This window comes from Prionailurus viverrinus, chromosome C2 (assembly GCF_022837055.1).
Source record: "Prionailurus viverrinus isolate Anna chromosome C2, UM_Priviv_1.0, whole genome shotgun sequence".
Lineage (NCBI taxonomy): Eukaryota > Metazoa > Chordata > Mammalia > Carnivora > Felidae > Prionailurus > Prionailurus viverrinus.
The window spans coordinates 71,460,903-71,485,002 of NC_062569.1; the positions used below are offsets into that span (position 1 = coordinate 71,460,903).

At 35.7% G+C, this 24,100-nt stretch overlaps 1 protein-coding gene across 1 annotated transcript in view; it reads left to right on the forward strand.

Annotated features, from left to right (window-relative positions):
• The window catches only part of PIK3CA (phosphatidylinositol-4,5-bisphosphate 3-kinase catalytic subunit alpha), an 82,344-nt gene that overhangs the window by 25,701 nt on the left and 32,543 nt on the right, over window positions 1–24,100 (forward strand). The window contains exons 2-3 of the mRNA XM_047875533.1: window positions 21,721–22,148; window positions 22,695–22,904. Of these exons, the coding sequence (XP_047731489.1) occupies window positions 21,797–22,148; window positions 22,695–22,904 (562 nt within the window). The 5' untranslated portion in view covers window positions 21,721–21,796. The remainder of the gene's footprint in view (window positions 1–21,720; window positions 22,149–22,694; window positions 22,905–24,100) is intronic.

A 24,100-nucleotide genomic window follows, 5' to 3' on the forward strand; every position in this document is an offset into this window, starting at 1 on the left:
TAATGGGGTATAGTGCTATCTCTTGGTCCACCAATATTTGACATCCATTAATTTCTTCTTATAACATGATTTTACCTCGTTTAATGCCTTACTTTGCCTTATCTCATGTCCTAGTGTATTATTTCTGGCTAAATATACACTTAGTGTTTTTATTATTATGACCACATAATATTATTCAGTAATGAAACAAATAGTGCATGTGGTTATATCTTTTATGGTACAATATTTTTGTTTTTATTGTTTAAATTAATTACCTCATTTAAAAATTTTGCTTAGTTAAACCATCATATCTGAGTTTCTTCCCAGATGCTTCGAGCCTCTTTGTAATACCATTCACCCATGAGATAGTTTGGTTATTTTCCAAAGATACCCTTCCTTGAGACTTCAGTTTCTCTGATTTAATCTTGACTGCTCCCTAGGTCTGTTTCACAGCTGTTTCGGTAAGACTTCTCTTTGCTCTCATCCTGGAAATTCCCTACACCTGCTTCCTGTGTTGCAGCCTTCATTTCCTGTACCCTATATCTTCATGGTTTATTCCCTCATTTATAGGAGCATATCCTTTAGTGGCTTCCTGAAAAGAGATAACTGAGAGGTAAATTTTTTGAGATTTTTGCATACCTGAATATGTCATTTTCTACTCCTACAATTATGTGATATTTTAGATGAGTGTAGAATCCTAGATTGAAAATCATTTTTACTCAGAATTTTCACAGTATTTTTTCTTCTGGTTTCCAGTTGTGCTATTTAGTGGTACAGTGCCATTTCTGGTTCCTGATCTTTTATTTATTTATTTTTCTCTTTGGAAGTGTTTATTATCTTCTCTTCATGCCTAGTATTCTGAAACTTTAAAGCATTGTATTTTTCATTTATCGTACTGTGCACTATGTAGGTCCTTGCTTCCTGCCGACTTAACATCCTTCAGCTCTGGGAAACTTTTTGCCTTTTTTTATATATTCTCACCTCTGTTTTCATTGGTCTTTCTGGAATTCCTACAAATCAGGTATTAAACTTCCTGGATTTCTTTTTCTAATTTTTTACCTTTCCCTTCTTTTTTTTAAAAATTTTTTTTTCAACGTTTTTATTTATTTTTGGGACAGAGAGAGACAGAGCATGAACGGGGGAGGGGCAGAGAGAGAGGGAGACACAGAATCGGAAACAGGCCCCAGGCTCCGAGCCATCAGCCCAGAGCCTGATGCGGGGCTCGAACTCCCGGACCGCGAGATCGTGACCTGGCTGAAGTCGGACGCTTAACCGACTGCGCCACCCAGGCGCCCCTTACCTTTCCCTTCTATTACTCATCTCTTTCTCTTTTTTCTGCCTTGTGGAAAATTGCCTTGACTGTAACTTCAAGTTTTCATTGAACTTTTTTCAGCTCTTATTGTCTAATTATTCTTTTGTTGATTGCTCATCTGGTTAATGATAATAGTATTTTCTCTTAGAATATCTTAGTTTTCTTGACATTTTTTTCTGTTCCATCATTGTTTCTCAGCACTCCTATGATGTTTTGGTCTCTGTCTTTAGTATTGGAGACTTGCCTGAAATGCATAAGAATTTTTGACTGTCATTCATATTTAAAAGAATTTAAAGGCTGGTGGAAAATAGAGTTTGAGAGCAGAGCTCTTGTCTGTTGGTGGACCATGCTCTAGGAAACCCCTAAATGTCATGATCTTTCTCTGGGTTAGTCAGTTTTGGATCCTTTTCTGGAGAAAATTTATCTCCTGTGTAGAGCTGCAAGTGCTCTTGAGCCATACTGAAGAAAGGGGCTTCGAGTCTTTCTTATAATCTTCTGGTTTTAGTCACAACTTTACCCTTATCTACTTCTGTATCTATTCAAGTCCAAAGTCCCTTGGGTTTAATTTTTCCAGAAACTCTACCTTCTGAGTTCTGAAGGATTGGGAAGTCATTGACTATACTAAGTGGACTTAACCTGGAATTCTAATAGTTCCAGGTATCTCCTAGCTCCAAACCTTTCTGAGGTTAAGAATTGGCTTGCTTCTTATCTATAGGCACTTAAATTTAATATTCCTCATCTCAATGAGCATTCTCTTTTTTTTTTTTTTTTTTTTTTTTTTTAGCCTGTCTATATGTTATGGTTTAGGGTTACAGTTTTCTGACTTTATCAAAGAAAGTGTTTGTTTACCTTATTCTCCTTATTTGGGAGTTATTGGAGGCACAGAGGTTTTTACCCTGATATTTTGAAATCAGAAGTCTGATTTTTTTTATTGTTTTTAATGTTTGATTTATTTTTGAGAGAGAGAGACAGAGCATGAGCAGGGGAGGGACAGAGAGAGGGAGACACAGAACTGGCAGCAGGCTCCAGGCTCCACAGTCACCACAGAGCCCAACGCGGGGCTCGAACTCATGAACTGTGAAATCATGACCTGAGCCAAAGTCGGAGGCTTAACCAACTGAGCCAACCCAGGTGCCCCTGTTTCTTCCCTTTTTATAAGCACACTGTTCTACAGCTCTTCCTCAACCTCCTTGTGTATTTTGGTGTTCTTTTCATATTAGTACACATAGATCTACATCATTCATCTTAATAGCTGTGTAGGATTTCATAAATTACACTACTATAATTTACATAATTATTACCCTATTAATATGAGGTTGTTTCCAGTTTTTGCTTTCATGAACATTGCCTCTTTGAATATTCTTTAACCTGCTTTTTGGTAAATTTGTACAAATATATCCATATAATAACTTCTACTGGGAGATTGCCTAGTCTAAGAATATGTACATTTTAAATTTTGAATCATATTGGAGTGCCTGAGTAGACCAGTTGGTTACATGTCCAAGTCTTGATTTTGGCTCACATCATGATCTCACAGTTTGTGAATTCAAGCCCCACGTCAGGTTCTGTGCTGGCAGTGCAGAGCCTGCTTGAGATTCTCTCTCCCTCTCTCTCTGCACCTACCCTGCTTTCATATTCTCTCTCTCTCTCTCTCTCTCTCTCTCTCTCTCAAAATAAATAAATATTTAATCATATTGTTAGAATTGTCTTCTAGAAAGTTTACATTTCCACCAACTTTCTACACTTGATCTTAGCCAAAAGGCTGAGAAGCGATCCACCAACTTTCTAAGAGTGCTATTTTTGCAGTAATGGGTTTCATCAAGCTTAATTTTTTTTTAATCTGATAAGTAAAAAATGGGAATATATCATTGTTTTTATTTTCATTTTAAAATTATTGCCTTAAGCTTATCCCATTTAAATTTCCTTTTCTGCAAACTATTTGCAATGTTTTCTTATTCATCTTTTTCTTACTGACTTGTCCAAACTATTTGTAAATTACCAAAAATAAATTAGCCTTTTGTCCTATCTGTTGTAAATATATCTTTACCAGTTTGCCAGTGGTCTTTGAATTTGGTTTGTAGTACTTTTGCCAGACCAAAATCTTTTACTTTTATTTAGTCATATTTATCCACTTTTTTCCCGTATGTCTTCTTGGTATTATACCATTAATATGTAAATAAACCATAGTTTTCCTTTATATGAACAATAACCAATTATATAATGGACGAGAAGAACTCATTTATAAAATTAACAATAAGATCACTTATCTAGAAATAAACTTAGTAAGCCATAGCAGAACTTACATGAAGCAATCTTTTAAAACTCTACCGAGAAGGCAAAGATTTCTTGGACAAGACACAAGAAGCACTAGTAAAAGAAAATAAGATGAATAAGACTTTATCAAAATTAAAATTTTTTGCTCATCAAAAGACAGAATGGGAAAAAAAATATTCTCAGTTTTTACTGAGTGACAGAAGTGACAAAAGAACTTACACCAGAATATATAAAGAACCTCTGAAATCAACATTATAAAAAATCAACTACCAAATACAAAAATGCATACTCAAACAGACATTTCACAGAAGATAAACAAATGGCCAGTAAGCACATGAAGAAATTTCAACATCATTAGTCATCAGTAAACAGTAAAACACTATGGTTTTAATTTGTAGAGGTACCACTATATACCCACTAGAATAGCTTACATGGAAAAACTGATACCACTAACTAGTTATGAGGATAAAGAGCAACTGGAGTTCTCACTTATTGCTGGCAGTAATGCAAAATGGTCAGTCACTTTGGAGAACTGGTAGGTAGGTAAACATAATGTTTACTTTATGTATTGAGAGGTCCCCAACACCATCCCCAGGTTTGTTTGCTAGCCAAGAGGACTCATAGGACTTGGTGTGTAATCATATGTATGATCAAAGAGTACAAACCACAGTCAACAAAAGGAAAAGGTACATGGGGAGAAATCCAGGGGAGATTACGTGCAGGCTTCCAAGGGTCCTTTTGTAGTGGAGTCACCCAAGGTAGACTTAATTTCCCCAGCAAGAAGTTGAGACAACATGTATGAAATGTAGACAACCAGGAAAGCTTGTTGGGTTCAGCACACAAATGTTTTGAGGCTGATCCTTCTGCCCAACACATACCCAAATTCCAGAAGGCAAGCAGATACTCAATATAAACCATATTGTTTTCATAAACAGTTTAGGCACAGTGAGCCACTTTTATCAGTTAGGGAGTAAGAATTCACTAAACTCCTTGATCCAACTTCCTAAATACCAGCCAAGGGCCAACTTTGCAAGCAGGCCTTCTCAAGGACAAGTAGTCAGTCTGCATACCTTACAACCCAGTATTTTACTGCTGAGTATTTACCAAAAGAAGTGAAAGTATATGTCCACTAAAACAAAAAAACTAAGAATGTTCGTGGCCAAAACTGGAAACAGCTCATATATTCGACAATTGGAGAATGGATAAATGAGCTAAAATATATTTTGGTCTGCTACTTGGCAATTAAAAAGAATTAATTGGTCATATATCAACAGCATGCATAAATCTCAAATGCAGTATGTTAAGCAAAAGAAGCCAAACACAAAATAGTATATACACTGTATAATTCAATTTATATGAAGTCAAGAACCTGCAAAAGTGACCTATGATTACAGAAATCAAAATGTGATAATCAAGGGGCAGAGAGAGAAATGAATTGGAAAAGAGCATGAAATAATGTTCCGGGTTCATAGATATGTTCTATATCTTGGTTTGTATGGTGGTTACATGGATATAAAAAGTTGTTGAAAGTCATCAAATTGAACACTTAAGCTCAGTTAAGAACACAGTGCAGTTCACTGTGAGTTAATTACAGTACAATTAAAAAGTTATTACTAAGGAACATTGAAAAACAGAAAACTGTAAGTACATAGTTGGATAGGAAGTATGCCTCCCTAAACTAGTAGAAATCAGAGTTTCTCAATCAAAATACCAGTTTTGCTTTGATCTTTGTTTTGACTTTAACGAAATGAATCTGAAGTTAATTTGGAATTAGAAACCAGGTTTAATGGGACTGAATGGAAAGCATTTGGGCTGAATTGAAGGGATAGGTATGATTGAAATGGCAATGAATAGGAATAGAGGTAGGAGAAAGATCATGGACCCTTTTTCCAAAACCAAAAAAAAATCTGTAAGGGAAAATGATTGATCTAGAAAGCTTAGAGCTTGGAGTGTGGGGGGAAAAAGAGTAAGGGGGGGGGGGGAGCATAGTTGTAATGGTTGGTGAGGCTTTGAGTTTGAACTATATTCTGTAGATACTAGAAATTCACCATATTATTTTAATTGAGTAGTGATGTGATTAGGTAGATGTTTTAGGTAGCCAGTATTCCTCACACTGGCTAACTAATTGGGGAGGGAAGAAACTAAATACTGTGCTTTCACAGCTTTTTGCCTTAGTTCATACAGCACTTAGACTGCTGCTATTTTGTACCAGTCAGAAATCCTATCATTCATTAAGCACCTTTCCCTTAAGCGCATACATACGCTTTGTCCTGTAATTACTATATTCTGCTTTTCAGATTGTAAGGTATTAGAACTCTATTCTTTTCACCTTCATTTATATACACATATGAATGATCTTTTCCCTCTTCTTTTCCATCAGTCATCCCTTCACTTTAATTGCCAGTGTCTTAATAGATAGCAATTACTTTATGAAGGCTTGTTGAATTAGAGACCTGTCATTGTTCCATATGAGAACTCATTAGGGTTCAGAAGTGATAGAGAAGATGCCCCCCAAAGTGATGCATTTGAGGGTGATTGAATGGGTGGAAGTGACATCATGCAAGAGAAGTTGAGAACTCCAAAGGGTCCAGCCTTGGAGATTGAGAGAGTGGTGGTGTCATGAATAAACAGAGTAAGAGGTACCAACAAGAAAAACAATTAAAAGAGGCCAGGAAAATATCCTAGAAAGATTATTTTGACTTTTATTGGGGAAATTTGGGGGGAAAGTTTAAATCATTTAAAACATCAATAGTTCCTTACCTTTGTAACTTTTACCTTTCAATTATGAAGATATTTTAAGACAAGATATAGAATACGAACCTGAGAACTTCCTAACATTTAACATTATGGAAATAATCCACTTTTAGACTGTTCTCTACATTATTGCAGTGACTTTGTAATAGATTACTCAAATAGTGAAGGGGAGGTAGGGGTGTGTGTGTGTGTGTGTGTGTGTGTGTGTGTGTGTGTGTGTCTGTGTCTGTATTTTGTCCTGGGAAGATGACATTATGATTATGACAGGACAGAACAAAAGAGCAGTACTGAAAATAGTTAGATTAAAGGTTGTTTTTCTGTCACCACACACCAGATATGTAGAGTAGTAAAAGCAGACAGATGGACAGTTCTGCTAGTTTCGGAGTGTTCGAATACAGAAAAGAAACATTCTGTTCCATTTATTCAGAAAAGGAATTTCTAGGCTAAATTACTGGTTTCAGTAATAAGTTTCATATTCTGACCAAAGAAACATTTTTTTTTTACCCTGGGGATAATGACTCATGCTCTTCTCAGAATTTTGCTTTTGTGTAAACTAAAGTGCAGTCATAAATACAGCACTGTTATTTGGATCTTAGTGCTAATGATACCATTGTGAGAGACTAGTGATGGGTAAGAACACTAGTATTGTAAAGCCAATTGAAACAAAGGGACCAAGCACAGGTTTTAATTAGCCGATTCCTAGGGACATTAAAGTAGATTTTTTTAAACTAATAAGCTAATTATTGTGGTTTTGTTAATTATGCTTTAAAAATAGAGCCCATACTTTTATCTTAAAAGAAAAAAAAACATCATTTTGAGGTTGAGATAAAAGGTGAATTTATGATTTCCAGTATTGACACTGGGAATACTTTATAGAATTTTTCTGTGCCTTTTTTTCTTATGCCCCACCAAATTGGTACGAGACTATCAAACTGTGATCCCTTAGACCATGAAGCCACTGTCAAATGATAGGAAGTATAAGCATTGACTAGATGAAGTTAAAAGTTTAGACAGTCCGGGGCGCCTGGGTGGCGCAGTCGGTTAAGCGTCCGACTTCAGCCAGGTCACGATCTCGCGGTCCGGGAGTTCGAGCCCCGCGTCAGGCTCTGGGCTGATGGCTCAGAGCCTGGAGCCTGTTTCCGATTCTGTGTCTCCCTCTCTCTCTGCCCCTCCCCCGTTCGTGCTCTGTCTCTCTCTGTCCCAAAAATAAATAAATGTTAAAAAAAAAATTTAAAAAAAAAAAAAAAAGTTTAGACAGTCCAGTTTTAGTTTAACCTTAATCTTGCAATTTTAGAAATAGCAGTTTGAATGTGCTCTTTACCATAATAGATGCTCTCACTTTAAATTTTCACCTAAGCATTCTCCATCACGTATCCATCCCTGTAGTAAGCATTACTGAGCGCAGACTCAAAAGTCCCTTTTATCATCCCCCACAATCTCTCTCTTTGCACACTCATTCCCTTTCTTGAATATTACTCCATAGTGAGGGTCCAGAATTTTAGCCCCTTTAAATTTTCTTCTTCAAACTTTCTTACATCTTTCTCTGTGCCTTTAATTTCAGCAAGATTACCTAATACATTATAATGTGTGAAGTAGTTGTTGGGATAATAGACAGTTTAATGACTTAGGTTAAATAACTAGTTCCTGTCAGTTGATACATTTTCTAAGGAAGCAGTTTAACTTAATGAATTATTATAAGGTATTTTTTATTGTTTAAACTATATACCTTAAGTGGTCAACTGGTGACATTGAACATCAATGAATAAAATAGAAATACTGTATGTACTGATTGCTTATGTTGCTATTTTTACACATTTACACATTTCAATTTGTCATTCTCATTGCTCTCCTTTTAAGGGATAGCAACTATAGTTTCCCAGATATATGGTGTATTATACTATATTAAGTATAAGTTAACAGTAAATGTTTAAAATGCAAAGACCATCTAATATATCTCTTTCATCATTAAATGGATTCTGAAGTACTGTGCCCATATCAGAGTGGCTGAAAAAAAAAATGATTTTTAAAAATGTTTGTGCTTCCATGCCTCCACATTGTTGTTGCTATCACTCATAGAACTCTTCTGTTCACATGTCAGTAGGTGATACTTGTGCTGAAAGTAAGCCCCTCTCTCTCTGATTGCACTTCTGGGAGGTCTGTGTTCCTTTGCTTGCCAAACAGCTATTCTGCATTATTTAAAATTTTGCTTTAGTGAAATAGCCTTTTTATCAGAGATCAAATATTGAAGGATGATAAATCATGATTAAAGTTGGTCAATAATTCAGTGGAGTTTTTTGCCCTTACTATTAAATACTAAACTATTCTGTTATTGCCAGAAAATGGAGTGGATGGCAGATTTTGGGTTTACAATGTTGAGTTGGTCAAAAATGAAAATAATACTCCAAAGCAAAGAGACCTTCTGTGAAATAAATCTGGTGAATATATTGGGTCTGCTAGTACCCCCAGTCAAAGCTAGCTCTCCTTATTGGACTGGACTAGACTGAACATTTACTATTTTGTCACTTGGGGGTTCTTTTCTCTTTGTCTGTGGTCACAAACTACTCATTCTGAGGAAGACAGAACAACTGAATCTACTGAGAAATCTGTAGCTAACTCAGGTCTCACTTTATAATGGCAGTAGACTCATCTTTTCACCATTGTCAAGAAAGACCATATGGTTAATTGGTGGAGTGCAGGCAGGTTTTAATGCATCTAGACACTAGCAGGCTACCACCAGAAGGAATAGTACTTGACTAGAAGCCCCCGTAGTAATTAAAGTATGTCTTCATCCTGTGACATAAAGAAATAAGATAGCTGTTCATTCTTGGTGAATGTAGAAAACAAAAGGGAACGCTGTGAAGCACGTGTTTTCCCGAAGTTCATCCACCCTCACCCGTAGTAGCAGGAAGACTTGGAAGATTGTTGAAGTATTCAAAGCCATGGAAAGGCTTGTGAAGGAATTAAACTATACCAGATAAGTAAGTAAGTAAGTAAATAAATAAGTAAGTAAATAAATAAATAAATAAGAAAAAGTCATTTGATAAACTTTAGGAAGGAAGTTTGTGGCTTACGGAAACATTTTGTCTTCAGTGTGTTACAGATCTTTAAAAGAATAAAGTCAAGTGAGCTGGAAGACATATTGCTAGGGTTACCTTTTGCTAGATGTTCTTAATTCAGATGTTTAATCTGGATATTCTTAAACTTTTTAGTGAATTTATCCAGCTGGGACCTGAATAATGTACTCTTTTGTCTCTTCTTTTTCTGTAAATCACTAGCAGCTAGGAAATAACAGTTTTACAAATCAACCAAATCCAGGATGGTGTTAGCTTCTATGGGCAAGAATGAATGAAGTTATTTTTGGTGAAGTCCCCAGGCTTTTGAAAGAGAGGGGAGACTTAGTTTTCATACAAACTTCAATCAGAAAAGTTAGAGTCCTTTTATACTCCTTAATCCGTCAATCAAGAAAGAAACAATGTGTGGTTGGCAACATCTATATAATTCCAAGTAATATATTGATATTCTTCCTGAAGTAGATAGGACATGAGTCTCATTTGTAAAGGGGAATTACAAAGGACTGTGAGCCCCATATTTTGGGTATCATCAGTAATAAGTTTATAAACTTACTTATGAAAGGTTAATCTTTCAGGCCCTTTTCTCTTTATGTTCCATGGGAGCTAAAATATTTGATTAGCAGGAAATTAGAGTAACATTTCAAGAACCCCTCCATATTTTGCATTTCCTTCCTTCCTTCCTTCCTGGGCTGGTCTCCATTGATCTGATATTGGTTAAATTTTCATGAAGGCAATCAGGTGTATAATTAAGGTTCTATTTTCCCTGTATTCTTGAAGAATACTCTTGGCCCTTCAATGTAGAAACAGCTATAAAATTTAAATACCTTAGGGTTATTTCTCTGTTTTATATAAAGATACTAGTTTGTAACCATTTATAAGGAGAGTGGTTTTTTTCCTCATTAAAAACTTATCCTCCAATATGAGGCAGCTGACTTTGACATTTTGTAAATAAATTGTTCTTATGCTTAAAAAAAAAATTATCCTCCACATTATACCAAATTTCCTTTAAGTGAACCAGATAGTCAATTACTTAATGTAGAAGATGGGCTGTGTTGTTGGGTTTTAGCCCCAAAAGATCATTCCTGCCCATTTTCAATCAAACCAAATATGATTAAAAGGCATTTTTTTTTAACATGAAGAGAAATCAGTGGTATGGTCTATGTAATTTGCCTTCACTTCTCTCTTTTCCTAACTGGTTGTTATTTTTTTCAGTCCAAGAGCCAAAAGTATTTGTAACTATGACTTTGCATTTTTGTTTCTGTTGCTCATTCCTTTTTGTCTGTATTTCTTTAAATAAGAAAACTAGTATAATCTCATGCATGAATGTGAAGAAGTAGATTTTACAAATTATGTATAGCATAATTCTAAAATAAGATTTTTTTGGCATGTAGTTCTGTATGTTTTTTTTCTTATGTCTCTTGTTGACTTGTGTGATTGTTTTATCATTATTGAAATATGTCAAATACCCATTTGATGCTTATGCTCTGCTCAGAGTGTACAAACTGAGTTAAATAGATACAGGTCTCATCCTTTAGGCATTTTGCAGTTCATTAAGAATACAGAGACAAGGGGCGCCTGGGTGGCTCAGTCGGTTAAGCATCTGACTTCAGCTCAGGTCATGATCTCATGGTTCATGAGTTCGAGCTCCGCGTCAGGCTCTGTGCTGACAGCTCGGAGCCTGAAGCCTGCTTCGGATTCTGTGTCTCCCTCTCTCTCTGCTCCTCCCCTTCTCACACGCTGTCTCTCTCTCAAAAATAGGGGCGCCTGGGTGGCGCAGTCGGTTAAGCGTCCGACTTCAGCCAGGTCACGATCTCGCGGCCTGTGAGTTCGAGCCCCGCGTCAGGCTCTGGGCTGATGGCTCAGAGCCTGGAGCCTGTTTCCGATTCTGTGTCTCCCTCTCTCTCTGCCCCTCCCCCATTCATGCTCTGTCTCTCTCTGTCCCAAAAATAAATAAACGTTGAAAAATAAATAAATAAATAAATAAAGATTTAAAAAAATTTTTTTTAAAGAATACAGAGACAAATATAAAGATGAGGACAGAAACATGTCTACAAATATCAAGTACATAAGCAAAATACTCTGCATCAAAAAATTTTTCATAATTATGAAATCGGCTTGAAACCATAAAGTTCTGGCCCTTTTCTGGACCCATGGATCTTGATAGAATTGATCCAGTAGATAAGAGAGGGAAATTTTATTGAATTTTCATACTCTAAGCACTGTGCTAAGGATTTTATATGTGTTATTTCATTGGATTCTTATAAGTTACTGTGGGATAATAACTTTTTATTCACTTTGTGCAAATAAGAAAACTCCTGGGGAGGTTTTACGGACTGCAGAGTTCTCCAGAGGGTCAGTAGAGCTGAGGATGATGGAGCAGTGATCTGAACCAAAGCAGAAACATTGGTTAGGCCATTTCTGCTGTACCCTTAGAACTAGACTACTCTCATTTATGTTGTTTTCTTTGCTGTTAAACACTGAATAATACCATAGTTGAAAAAATGTAGAAGTTTCCAAAATGTTTTCAGGTCCATTGATTGTTTGCTCGGGGTATTAAGATGTTAAAGCTCAAGTCACTGGTTAGATTTTCTTTATGGAATCATTAGCTTTGTCCTTTTCTTTGGGCAAAAGAAGTCACCCTTAATTCTGTCCACCTGTCTTATCAGTACATGCCATCAGTCACAAGGTGTGCTGGCTAATAAGGAGGAACCAAAGAATTATAGCAAAAATATACTACTACCAGAAAAAACAAGGTGAGGGGCGCCTGGGTGGTGCAGTTGGTTAAGCATCTGACTTCAGCTCAGTTCATGATCTCAAGGTTTGTGTGTTCGAACCCCACATCAGGCTCTTTGCTGACAGCTCAGAGCCTGGAGCCTGTTTCGAATTCTTTGTCTCCCTCTCTGTGTGTGCCTCCCCCACTGGTGCTCGCTCGCTCTCGCTCTCGCTCTCTCTCTCTCTCTCTCTCTCAAAAATAAGTAACAATTAAAAAAAAACAAAAATTTTTAAAAAAGGAAAATCAAGGTGAAATCTTAATGTATTTTTATCATTTGAAGTACTAGTCATTGTTTCAGTTCTATATTTTGAAATCATAATTTACCACGTACTGCCATCTTGATCTAAAAAAGTAAATGGAGTTTCTAAAGTTGCCTAATATACCACTGACCTCTGACTGCCTGCTGCTTGTTTTATGTGGAGATATAATAATCTACCTTTACTCCCTCACAAAGAGAAAAGAAACGTTTCCTGGAAAACTATGTCATTGTGGAATCATTTGTCTTATTAAATTGTATGATATTGTGAAATATCTCTTGTATTTTCCACATGGTTTAACTACATTTACCTTTCCTCATAATCATATCTATCCCTTTGTCATCTCTATCTGTGAATATTTAGTCTCCTTTTGAGCTTAAATTTTAAGAAATTTTATTCTACCACACACTAAAATTTGAACTTTTAAAGTTCAAATTGGTAAAATTAGTGATTACATGTTTTGAGATTTGGTAAGGTTTCTTTACATATCTATATAAAATATGGAATTTAAATTCATTATGTAATAACCTAAGATCAAGTATTTGTTAATCTATACTTCACTTCATTAATGGCTCTTGTGCTTGTTTACCCCATTTGATTCTGCTATTCACCTTGGATTCTTTTAACCCACCTAAATAAAGTCCTTATTCACATTTATTGATAATCACAAATCTACATTGGCATAGGCATTACTGACTTAGACCTTCACTGTTTGCCGTTATTTTAAAAAAATCCATTAGCACAGACCCTTCCTAAGCCCATCTATGAACCTCATATTTGGGAACCCTTGTTTTAAATAACCCATTAAATCTCTCAAGTGTATTTCACAGCACTGTGAATTTAATAGTGAAAATGAATTGTATGCCCTTCTAAAGGAATTTGAATTTTCTACATACCAGTCATGAGAACTCGATTTTCCACCCCCAAGTTGTTAAGGTCTGTGAATAACTAAAAGAATGAGTTAAATCTGTTTTCTCATGGTCAGCTTGTAAAGGTCAGTAAAGGACAGCATTTTGAAAGAAGTGGATAAAATACATCCTTCCAGCACTAGTGTATATTACAGCTGTCCCTTTGGATTCACTCCAACAACAGCTCAGTGACTCTTGGAGGAAGAGAATTTTAGAGGCCCTAACCAGGGCTCATGAAGAATTATACCAAAAAACACTTGCTTCCCATGCATGTCCACTGCAGTGAAATTTGTTTAAAATCACGCTTCTTACCCTTCAAATCCAGTTAGTCTTTCGATGTTTTTGATTTCCCTTTATCAGGTATCTGTGTCCATCTCTTCTGTTACTATTGGTACTTCTCTTTGTTTCAGGCCCTTGTTACATTTTCTCTGGGATAACTTCAACAATTTAATTTTCCTGCTTACTTCTTATCCTCTAGGGCTGTGGTGACCCAAAAAAGACCTTATCCTGGAAGAGTCCATAGTCTAGTAGCAAGTCAAACATGGATATGTTTAATAACTTTATTAAGAATAAACAGTCATAGGGGTGCCTGGGTGGCGCAGTCGGTTAAGCTTCCGACTTCAGCCAGGTCACGATCTCGCGGTCCGGGAGTTCGAGCCCCGCGTCAGGCTCTGGGCCGATGGCTCAGAGCCTGGAGCCTGTTTCAGATTCTGTGTCTCCCTCTCTCTCTGCCCCTCCCCCGTTCATGCTCTGTCTCTCTCTGTCCCAAAAATAAATAAACGTTGAAAAAAAAATTAAAAAAATAAAAAGAATAAACAGTCATAGATATATATGTAAGAGAGTGGGTAACATTAAGAAAGAGAGTAACTAAATGGAAGTATTTAAAGTAACTTTTAAGGAGAGTAATCAGAGTATAGAATTAATAGTCTAGATTTTCATCATGTTCTTTCTGTAAAAGTACAGAAGTTTTTTTATTTTGTTTTATATCAGACTAAAGTAAGGATTCATTTGGTAATTAAAAACAGGAAAGCATGTTTTCTAGTTAATGAGCAAATAAAAAGATGGAACTGAACTAGCAATAAAACTACATGTTAATGTTTCCTTGTTGATCTCTCTGAGAATGAGGGGTGAAAATATCTTGTCAACATATATCCAAATACACTTACTGGTTTATAAATGTATCCATTAAATCAAATAGCATTGGCTAAATGTATCAGTTAAATGAGAAATAAGTATTTGTAAAACTTTTGGTCATTTAGTAAACACTCACGAAGCTTCTGTATTTGTGGAACATAGATCTCTAGGAAACACAAGCTGCTTATTTTAGCAAAATTATGGCTGTTTGAGGTGATTAAGCTGCCAGTGGAGTCAGTATAGATAACCCCCTAAATTTCCAAGTGTACACTTCAAAATAGCTTTATTATTTCTGGTGACTTCTAAAAAAATTCTTTTAATGTTTATTTTTGAGAGAGAGACAGAGACAGAGACAGAGAGACAGAGTGTGAGCAGGGGAAGGGGAGAGTGAGAGGGAGACACAGAATCCGAAACAGGCTCCAGTCTTTGAGCTGTCAGCACAGAGACCAATGCAGGGCTCAAACCCACAGACCATGAGATCGTGACCTGAGCCGAAGTTGGACGCTCAACAGACTGAGCCACCCTGGTGCCCCGTATTATTTTTAATGACTTTCTGATGCAGATGTACTATTGATTATTTTAAAAACAATTAAATGTGTTTAAAACATACATTTTGAAATTGAGACCTGAATTAAAATACCTAAAATATACTTTATATTTTAAAGTAATCAAGTCCGAAAAGGTCTCTGCAGTCTTAGGGTGTGTTTACAGAGATTCATAATTCACAGGTACATACTAGATTTTGGTTGCTGCATTTTGAGATGAGTATTAGCAAAAGAATACTTTAAGTATTTAATATTTAAGTATTAAGTATTTAAGTATTTAATACATTAAGTGATGACAAAGAAGCTGATGATAAACTATCTTGCTTGAATTATGGCTAAAGGAACTGGAGGTAAAAAGACCCAGAAAAAATTCTAACATGACAAGCATGTGAAGAGGTAGAAAAGACAGAAAGTATGGAATGAAGATTAGAAATAATAATGTTTAGGGATAACTTTAGAAATGCTCCACAAAAAATTCTGTATCAGGCAGTGACCTCCCCAAGCTGAAAATACCCAATTAATTGACTTCTGAGATACTTTCCTATTTCAGGATTTTGACCTCACTGGCTTAAAATTAATGCTTCCTCTCCATCTCAGCCCCAAAGGACTTTGAGTGAAAGTATACGATTATGGTTTAAAAAAAAAAAAAAAGGCAGGGTTAGGGATGATTTATTAAGCAGCATGCATTTAGAAAACTCTCCAGTTGATATCGGGTTAATTCTGATAACTTATCAGAGATCAGTAAACTTTTTCTGTGAAGGGCCAGATATTAAATGTTTTAAGCCACATGGTCTCTATAGCATCTGCTCAATTCTGCTGCTATAGTGGGAAAGCATTATTTACAATATATAAACACAATTTATTGGATGTATTCCCATTTAAATTTATTTGCAAAAGCTGGTGGTGAGCTGGATTTAGCATGTGGGCCATAGTCTGACAATCTTTGCCTTAAATGATGAAACCTGAAAATACCCTTAGATTAATATAAGCGAGGAGAGGCTTTGAATGTAGGAATTTTTAAAAATTGTCAAAATGTCATTGTCTTCTTAGACTGAAAGAGTGCACATCTGATGTTTAAGTTGAATTGTCCAATGAATTAAGAAACCTTTCACCATAAAAGTCAAGTGACAATGGAGAATCTGACACTATTTTCTGCTGTTCATTTCTGTTGCTTATTTTGTGCTTAAAGTTGTCTTTACTCCACCTGAGCAAACCCATCAATCTCACTTGGACTGGTAATGAATCTTCCAAGAACCAAAGACTTTCAGTGCCTCCTGCCCAAACACAGTAATTTTTAACAGTAATTTTAACACCGGGACAAGGAAGTATACAAAAATCTCTGATATCTGTTACATATTTTGTGCTCCCAAGTTTGTATTGCAAAGGTTCTCGTGTCCTCATTTGGTCTGTTGGTCTCTAATGTATAGACGGTTATAAAATGGTAGTCAAGTGTTGATGCTGACTAGAAATGAATAACTGAAGAAGAGGAAGCTACTATCATATGCAGGCAGGCCACAGCTGAGAAGTAACCATTGACTGCTAGAAAACAAGGAGATGGGGACATTTTTAAAAGTACCATCTCCAACCTGGGGTCATTGGGTTTAGGGCCAAAAATACACTCAGAGTATTCAATAATGTTGAAGAGCTTTGCTGTATTGTGTTTCAGAATAACACAGTAATTGGTTTTATAATGAAGACTGTAACTCATCAAAAAAAGGGTAAATTGTGGGGGTGCCTGGGTGGCTCAGTTGGTTGAGTGTTTGACTCTGGATTTTGACTCTTGATCTCTTGGCGATCATGAGATCGACACCCCTGTCAGACTCTGTGCTGAATGTAGAGCCTGCTTAGGATTCTCTCTCTCCTCTCTCTGCCCCTCCCCTGCTCATGCACGTGCCTGCTCGCTCTCTCGCTCTCTCTCTCAAAAATAAATTTTAAAAAATTAGGATATGTAAAACCAATTTATTTCCTAAGAATCCTGAATACTTGTTGATTTTTCAGTATATGCATATTTAGTCCTGGCATTCTGAACTCAAAAGCCCAGTAGAGTATTAGTTTTATAGTGATTTGTTGCCCTCTATTGCTTTTCAAATAAGTTATTTTTCTTTGTAAATAGATTATGCACTTACATTTGGATAAACCTTCTTTATCAGCAATTGGTTTTTTTTCTATAAAGGCCCTTTTATGTAAAATGTTATATATGTATATACACTGATTTCTTAACTTTAGGGATTTTTTTGTCCAAATTCGGGGAATTGAGAAGGTATGTTTTCGTACCTTGATTTCATGCTTATTTGATTATATCTTGTATTTAAAAAAATTCTATACATATATATGAGTGTGTGTGTGTGTGTGTGTGTGTGTGTGTGTGTGTGTGTATAAATACATTTTTTTTTTTTTTAGAGAGATTGAGAGTATAGGCTGGGGAGGGGCAGAGGGAGATGGAGAGAGAGAATCTCAAGCAGGCTCTGTGCCCAGTGTGAAGTCCTACATGGGGCTCATCTCACCACCAGGAAAACATGAGCTAAGCCAAAACCAAGAGTCATACACTTAACCAACTGAGCCATCCAGGTGCCCCTGAAAAGAAATATTTTTTAAAAATCTGAAATTTAAAATCATGGAAAAAAGTGTCATAAAGTTCTTTATTCAAAATACTTTAGAAGACTCTGTTTTACTTATAATGTACTACATAAAATTTAAACTCCTTAACATGGGGTCTGCCCACCTTTCTGGCCCCTGCCTACCTCTCCCGTCTCCCTCCTGTCACACACCCTACCCATTCCCATGCATTTCAGTCTCAAATAATGAAAAACTTGTATTGCTGGTAACAGGCTGTGTCCTTTCAGTCTGTGACATTGCACGTGTACTCTTGTGGCAATCTAAAATGCTTTCCTCATCCATCTCACCCATGTCCAAGCTACCTTCTGTGCAAAATCCCTACTAATCTATAATATTCTCCTTAAATTTTATCTTGCTGGTGCCTTCTCTAACTTCCTCAGGCAGTTGGGACAATTCCTGTGACTCTTCCAAAGTGCATGTTCTCTCTGATAACAACTTTTCCATTTTCAAAGTTGTTTTTAACTTCATTCCCCAATAAACCATGAGTCCCTCAACAACCAAAGAGAACACATTTTATTTACTTTAGTTTTCATAGCATATTTAGTCTAGAGCCTAGCACAAGTAGATATTTCTCAAAAAAAAAAAAAAAAAAAAAGGTGGAGGGGGAATAACCAGGGACAAGGGATTCCTTACTTAAGCTGTAGATGGCTGTACCATTTAAATAGGAATATTAGGAGTCTGGGGAACTAGAAACAGCTACGAAGGTGCCAGCCTCTGAGCCACTCAGTACTATTCCAGACTTGTGTGTCAGCCTTGCATTGCCAGTGCTACCTTCAAGATTCAGCTCTTGAAACTAGCACTGCTTTATAAGGCTCATTTACTTGCCTCCCTAAGAGAACTCAAACCCCTTTTTCCATCCCCATCTGGTACCATTCCTGGATAATTCACAATAGCTTGAAAAGATAGTGTGGGTGTACTTTACAGGTTTATTAGTAATATTTAACACTTATTGAGTGTTTACTGTATGCCAGTCTCTTTGCTTACATGTTTTTCATATATTGCCTCATTTAATACAACAATTTGATGAATTTTCTGCCATTATGCCAATTTAGCAATCTAAGGAGGGGTGGAAAGAATGAAGTTCAGTGAGATGAATTAAACTGCCCAAGGCAGCTACTTACTAAGGCAATGAGATTTTTTTTTTAATGTTTACTTATTTATTTTGAGAGAGAGACTATGTGTGAGCACAAGCAGGGGAGGAGCAGAGAGAGGGAGAGAGAGATTCCCAAGCAGGCTCCATGCTGTCAGCGCAGAGCCCAACATGAGGCTCGTACCTGAGCCAAGATCAAGAGTCAGATGCTTAACCAACTGAGCCACCCAGGCACCCCGCCCTCCCCACCCGACAGGGAGAGTTTAAATCCTGTGTAACTTCAGACCCATTTTTCTTATTCACCACCAATGAGTATCACCTGGCTATAACTGAAGCCCAAACAGCAGAATGGTCATAGTGTGCACTTTGAAATCATCTAGACCTGGCTTCAAAATCCATAGCAAATAACTTCACATCTCTGGCCTTCAGTTTCCTGTAGGTCATTTTACATTATCATGTGTAAAATGTTAATGCCTATCCTGAAAGGGTTATTGCCCACCTAAGTGTATGATATATGCGGACTAACAGTAATGTTAGCTCCATTCCCTTCTTCTACGCTTCTGTTTATGTGAGCTCTGAGGTAATGGTTTGTACAGAATAAGGCCTGACATAAGACAAATAAGAAAGTTAGCATCTTCTGTCTTCTAGTTAGTACTACCATAGTGCCAACCAGTGCCTGGCTTCCATGATCTCCAAGTGTTTTATGACTATGATCACATTTACTCTTTTAATAAGAAGAGTGTGTCTTGAATATTTAATGGTTGTTAACTGCCCATAAATATACCGTAGTAGGATAAAGATTAGAATCCATGATCTCTCTACTGTACTAGACTTCCCTCTTGGTAATTCTTAGGGAACATATGAGATTCTGAGATGTTATTTATTATATAAAATAGGTGCCCCTATGATTCCATACCATAGACCTGTTATTACTATTCAACAAAGCAAACTATAAACACAGCTGCTGTTTTAGTGTGGCTTGTGGTTTTGTTTTGTTTTTATTTGAACTTTTTTACGCAGGCAGATCATCATTTAAAAGTAGTCATTTGGCATTTCCCTTGCATTCTTCAAATTTTTTTGTATGTTTTAAAAAGCTTAGCTTAAGTCACTTCTATAATTATGCACACAGATTGATCCATCTGGTCTTTTTAGTAACCAATGAATTTTCATTTAAAAGTATAGGAAATAGAATAATTATATTTTAAATCCTATAACTTCAGTGGGACTCTTTTATAAACTTGAAGAAACATTTTCAACTATTAAAAATAGTTTTATATTCTTTACTGTCTTCCAGTTGATTTCTGTATTTCTAGAGATGCGAGAGGGCTTGAAATTTCTATTTGTATTTTTTAACTCCTTCATGTGTTAGAACTCTGAAGCATACTGTAAGCACTTGTCTGCAACTGACCAGTGGAAATGTGTACCCAAAGTAGTCCCTATTGCCCTCTAGCTCCTACTGGCTGTAAGGTGAAAGAAAGATGGATTGTAGGGGGCAAACCTAGATCTAGGGAGACAATTTAGGCTTTAGCAGTCTAGACAAGAAATAGTAGTGGCCTGACCCAGGGTACTAAGACTGGTAGTGGAGTATACAGATTCAGGGAATAGAATTAACAAAGTTGATGGATTAGATTTTGATGGGCATGACATACAGGAGTCAGAGAAAGAAAGTTTCTGGATTTAATTACTTGTGATTTTAATTATCCTATACCCAACAAACACATAATCTTCATACTCTTGACTTTGCCTTGTAAGGACAAGGGCCATGTCTATTTTATCCCATTATCATATTCCCAGGACCTAACATGGTCCTGTAGAATAGCCCCAGTACATTTTTTTTTTTTTTTTTTAGCCCCAGTACTTTTTTAGTTAATAAACAAAGTGTCATTTATGGCTGTTGTCCACAGTGCCTGAAGTTACCTGAGCCTTTGGTTCATTTCTCTAGCCTGACTTTCGTTTCTTTTTTATTTCTTTAGTGTCTCTCACTTTACCTTTTTTACTGCCTTTACAGTGTAGCTTACTGAATAAAAGAAAATATAAACATAAGTAGCAAGAATGAACTTGTGCTTTGTGGGTTTTGTAGTATCTTCTAAAGAATCCCCGAGATTGTTGACATCTTTAAAAATTAGGGCTTCTAATCATAATACTACTTAATATTTTTAAAAATATTACAACTACTCTAACACTGTACTAACAAAGAGAGTCAGTGGGTCTCATTTGTGTGTAGATCAATTCATTTCAATCAGAAGTATTAGTGGGTTATTTGATAAAGTAGATGAATCATTCAAATTCATCATATCTCAGGGAAAATGCATTGATGACACTTTATATTATAGTGAATATATACCTAAATTATACTTTCAAAGCAGAATGGTCTATGAAGTCACTTAGACAATAATCAGTACAAAGAGGGAAATTACAAAGATTAATTTAAGAAAAAGACTAAGCCATGTAATTTCCCATTACCACAGAGTACAGATAGGGAGTGAAAAGGAAGATTTGACTTCTCTCGCCTTTACTCATCTTTAAATTGAGAGCAATGGACCCATGATCTAAAAGATCCTTTCCAGCTCAGATTCTCTTGCTCTAGAAAATAGAAGAGAATGATAAAGGTGATATGTGATGGGAATTTTAGTTTCAGTTACAATTTACTGTTCATTCTTCCCATAGCTTCAGCTCTGTCTGATAAAACCTGACTTAAAAAATCTAGTAAAATAAAATGTTTTTAGTTAGTGATTTTATTAAATATAATTAAATTCAAGTGGTTTTTTGGTTGGTTTTTTTTTTGGTTGTTTTTGTTTTTGTTTTTTTGTTTTTTTCTAATTTCTGCTTTGGAATCAGTTCCTTCAGCCTAATTTGGAGCAACAGTCTCCATTAAAATATTTAAGATAAATACTTGCCCTAACAATTAAACTACAGAAAAAGTTTTTACATTTAGTAATGCCATAAATGTACTCTTCTATAGTTGTTTTTGTTTTAACATATGTTTTTTTTCCCCCCTTCGGTTTAGATTTCTGCTTTGGGACAGCCACGCATCTAATTCCTTGAAACAGTTTTATATGTAAAACTTGTAAAGGATCAGAACAATGCCTCCAAGACCATCATCAGGTGAACTGTGGGGCATCCACTTGATGCCCCCAAGAATCCTAGTAGAATGTTTACTACCAAATGGAATGATAGTGACGTTAGAATGCCTCCGTGAGGCTACATTAATAACTATAAAGCATGAATTATTTAAAGAAGCAAGAAAATATCCTCTCCATCAACTTCTTCAAGATGAATCTTCTTACATTTTCGTAAGTGTTACCCAAGAAGCAGAAAGGGAAGAATTTTTTGATGAAACAAGACGACTTTGTGACCTTCGGCTTTTTCAACCCTTTTTAAAAGTAATTGAGCCAGTAGGCAACCGTGAAGAAAAGATCCTCAATCGAGAAATTGGTATGACACAGTTTTTAACTAAATGGCATTGTCGTCCTATTCTAAAAGCAAATAACTATGAAACTTAACTGTTTTCTCATTACTAAAATATTTCTGTCTGAATCAGTTAATTACCTTTGTAATCTCAGGTAAATAGATTTTGAAATAAAAACCATTACAAATCTATAATAATCTTTTGATTATTTGGCTAAGAAACTATTTTTAACACCTTGGTGTTAAATTTTTCTTTAAGAAATATCATTTGTAGGGTTGGCTTAGATTTGTTATAGTCCAGTTTTGTTGTATTACTCTTCAAAAAAAAAAATTACACGGATGTTTGCTACCTCTGATCCAAATCGCTGAATATATTATGTTCTGTATGTTAAAGATATTTGAGTCCTTGTCAACTCTTACTTTACTATATGTATTTATTAAAATTTCTTTAAACCCAGAGAGACCTCTTTACTCTATTGTGATCTTCCAGATCTGTCAAATTCCCCATTTGTAAGAAACATGTTCATACTTTATGTTTAATAGAATGTTATATTCTTTATGTAATTTTTTAAGGTTTTGCTATTGGCATGCCAGTGTGTGAATTTGATATGGTTAAAGATCCAGAAGTACAGGACTTCCGAAGAAATATTCTGAATGTTTGTAAAGAAGCTGTGGATCTTCGGGATCTTAATTCACCTCATAGTAGAGCAATGTATGTCTATCCTCCAAATGTAGAATCTTCACCAGAACTGCCAAAGCACATATATAATAAACTAGATAAAGGTAAGAAAATTGTCAATCTACCATAATTGGTTACTATAATAAAAATTTCTATCTGTGCCTAGTCTTTTTACTAGATGCTGGATGATAAGCTTCTTGAAGGCAGGGACTGCTTATGCTGACAAGATATAGCTGATTGCCAAATACATATGTATGTAATGAATATTTATTGATTGAATGAATTGTGTGCATATGGTGCTGATCCCTTGGTGAATTCTGTATCTTAGAATAAAACTAAAGAACTTTGATTGTGAAATTCATTATTACACAGTTACGATCAATTATCTTTTTACCAAAAAAATTATAAATAGAAATACTTTATGAAATTTTGGGAAAACTTTGCACATTCTTGTTATCTTTTATCATATGTAGAAAGAAAAACAAATTTCTTAGTGGTAAATGCAATAATTAAATCTGATAGTGAATAATATATAGATTGACTTTTGATACTTAATGAATCAATTTCTAGAATTAAGTGAACATGGAAATTTATAAACTATATTATAGTTTGGGAAATGAAAATATCATTGTATCAGATAAATATCTGTATTTTCCAAGATAACAAAGTGAAGGCTTCAATTTGAAGTTACAGAATAAGTTAACTCTCACACACAATTAAATACAAAATTTTGATAGTAGAATACGTTAAGACATCTTATTACTATTCCACCCAAAATATTCAAAGTAGTTTAATGCAGTATAACATAAGGTCTTCATTTGAAAATCTTCTCTACTCTAGTATACCTTTTAAAATGGAATTCTCTTGGGAGCACCTGGGTGGCTCAGTGAGTTAAGCGTCCGCCTTTGGCTCAGGTCATGATCTCATGGCTTGTGAGTTCAAGCCCCGCATCGGGCTCTGTGCTGACAGTTTGGAGCCTGGAGCTGCTTCTGATTCTGTGTCTCCCCCTCTCTCTACTCCTCCCCCCTGCTCATGCTTTGTCTCTCTCTCACAAGTAAATAAACATTAAAAAAAATTTTTTAATGGAATTCTCTTTTCATTTTTTTCCAACATTCTTTATGAAAATTTTCCAACATGCAGAAAAGTTGAAAGAATTGTACTGTGAACACCCAGACCACTCTACCATCGTTTAAATCTTTCCATTTTCATCATCTTCCACCCTTCTCCCAGCTTAATTTATCTTAGAAGGAAAACATTTAAAGATTCATACTCTTTTCCTTCCTCCACCATCTTTTCTTTT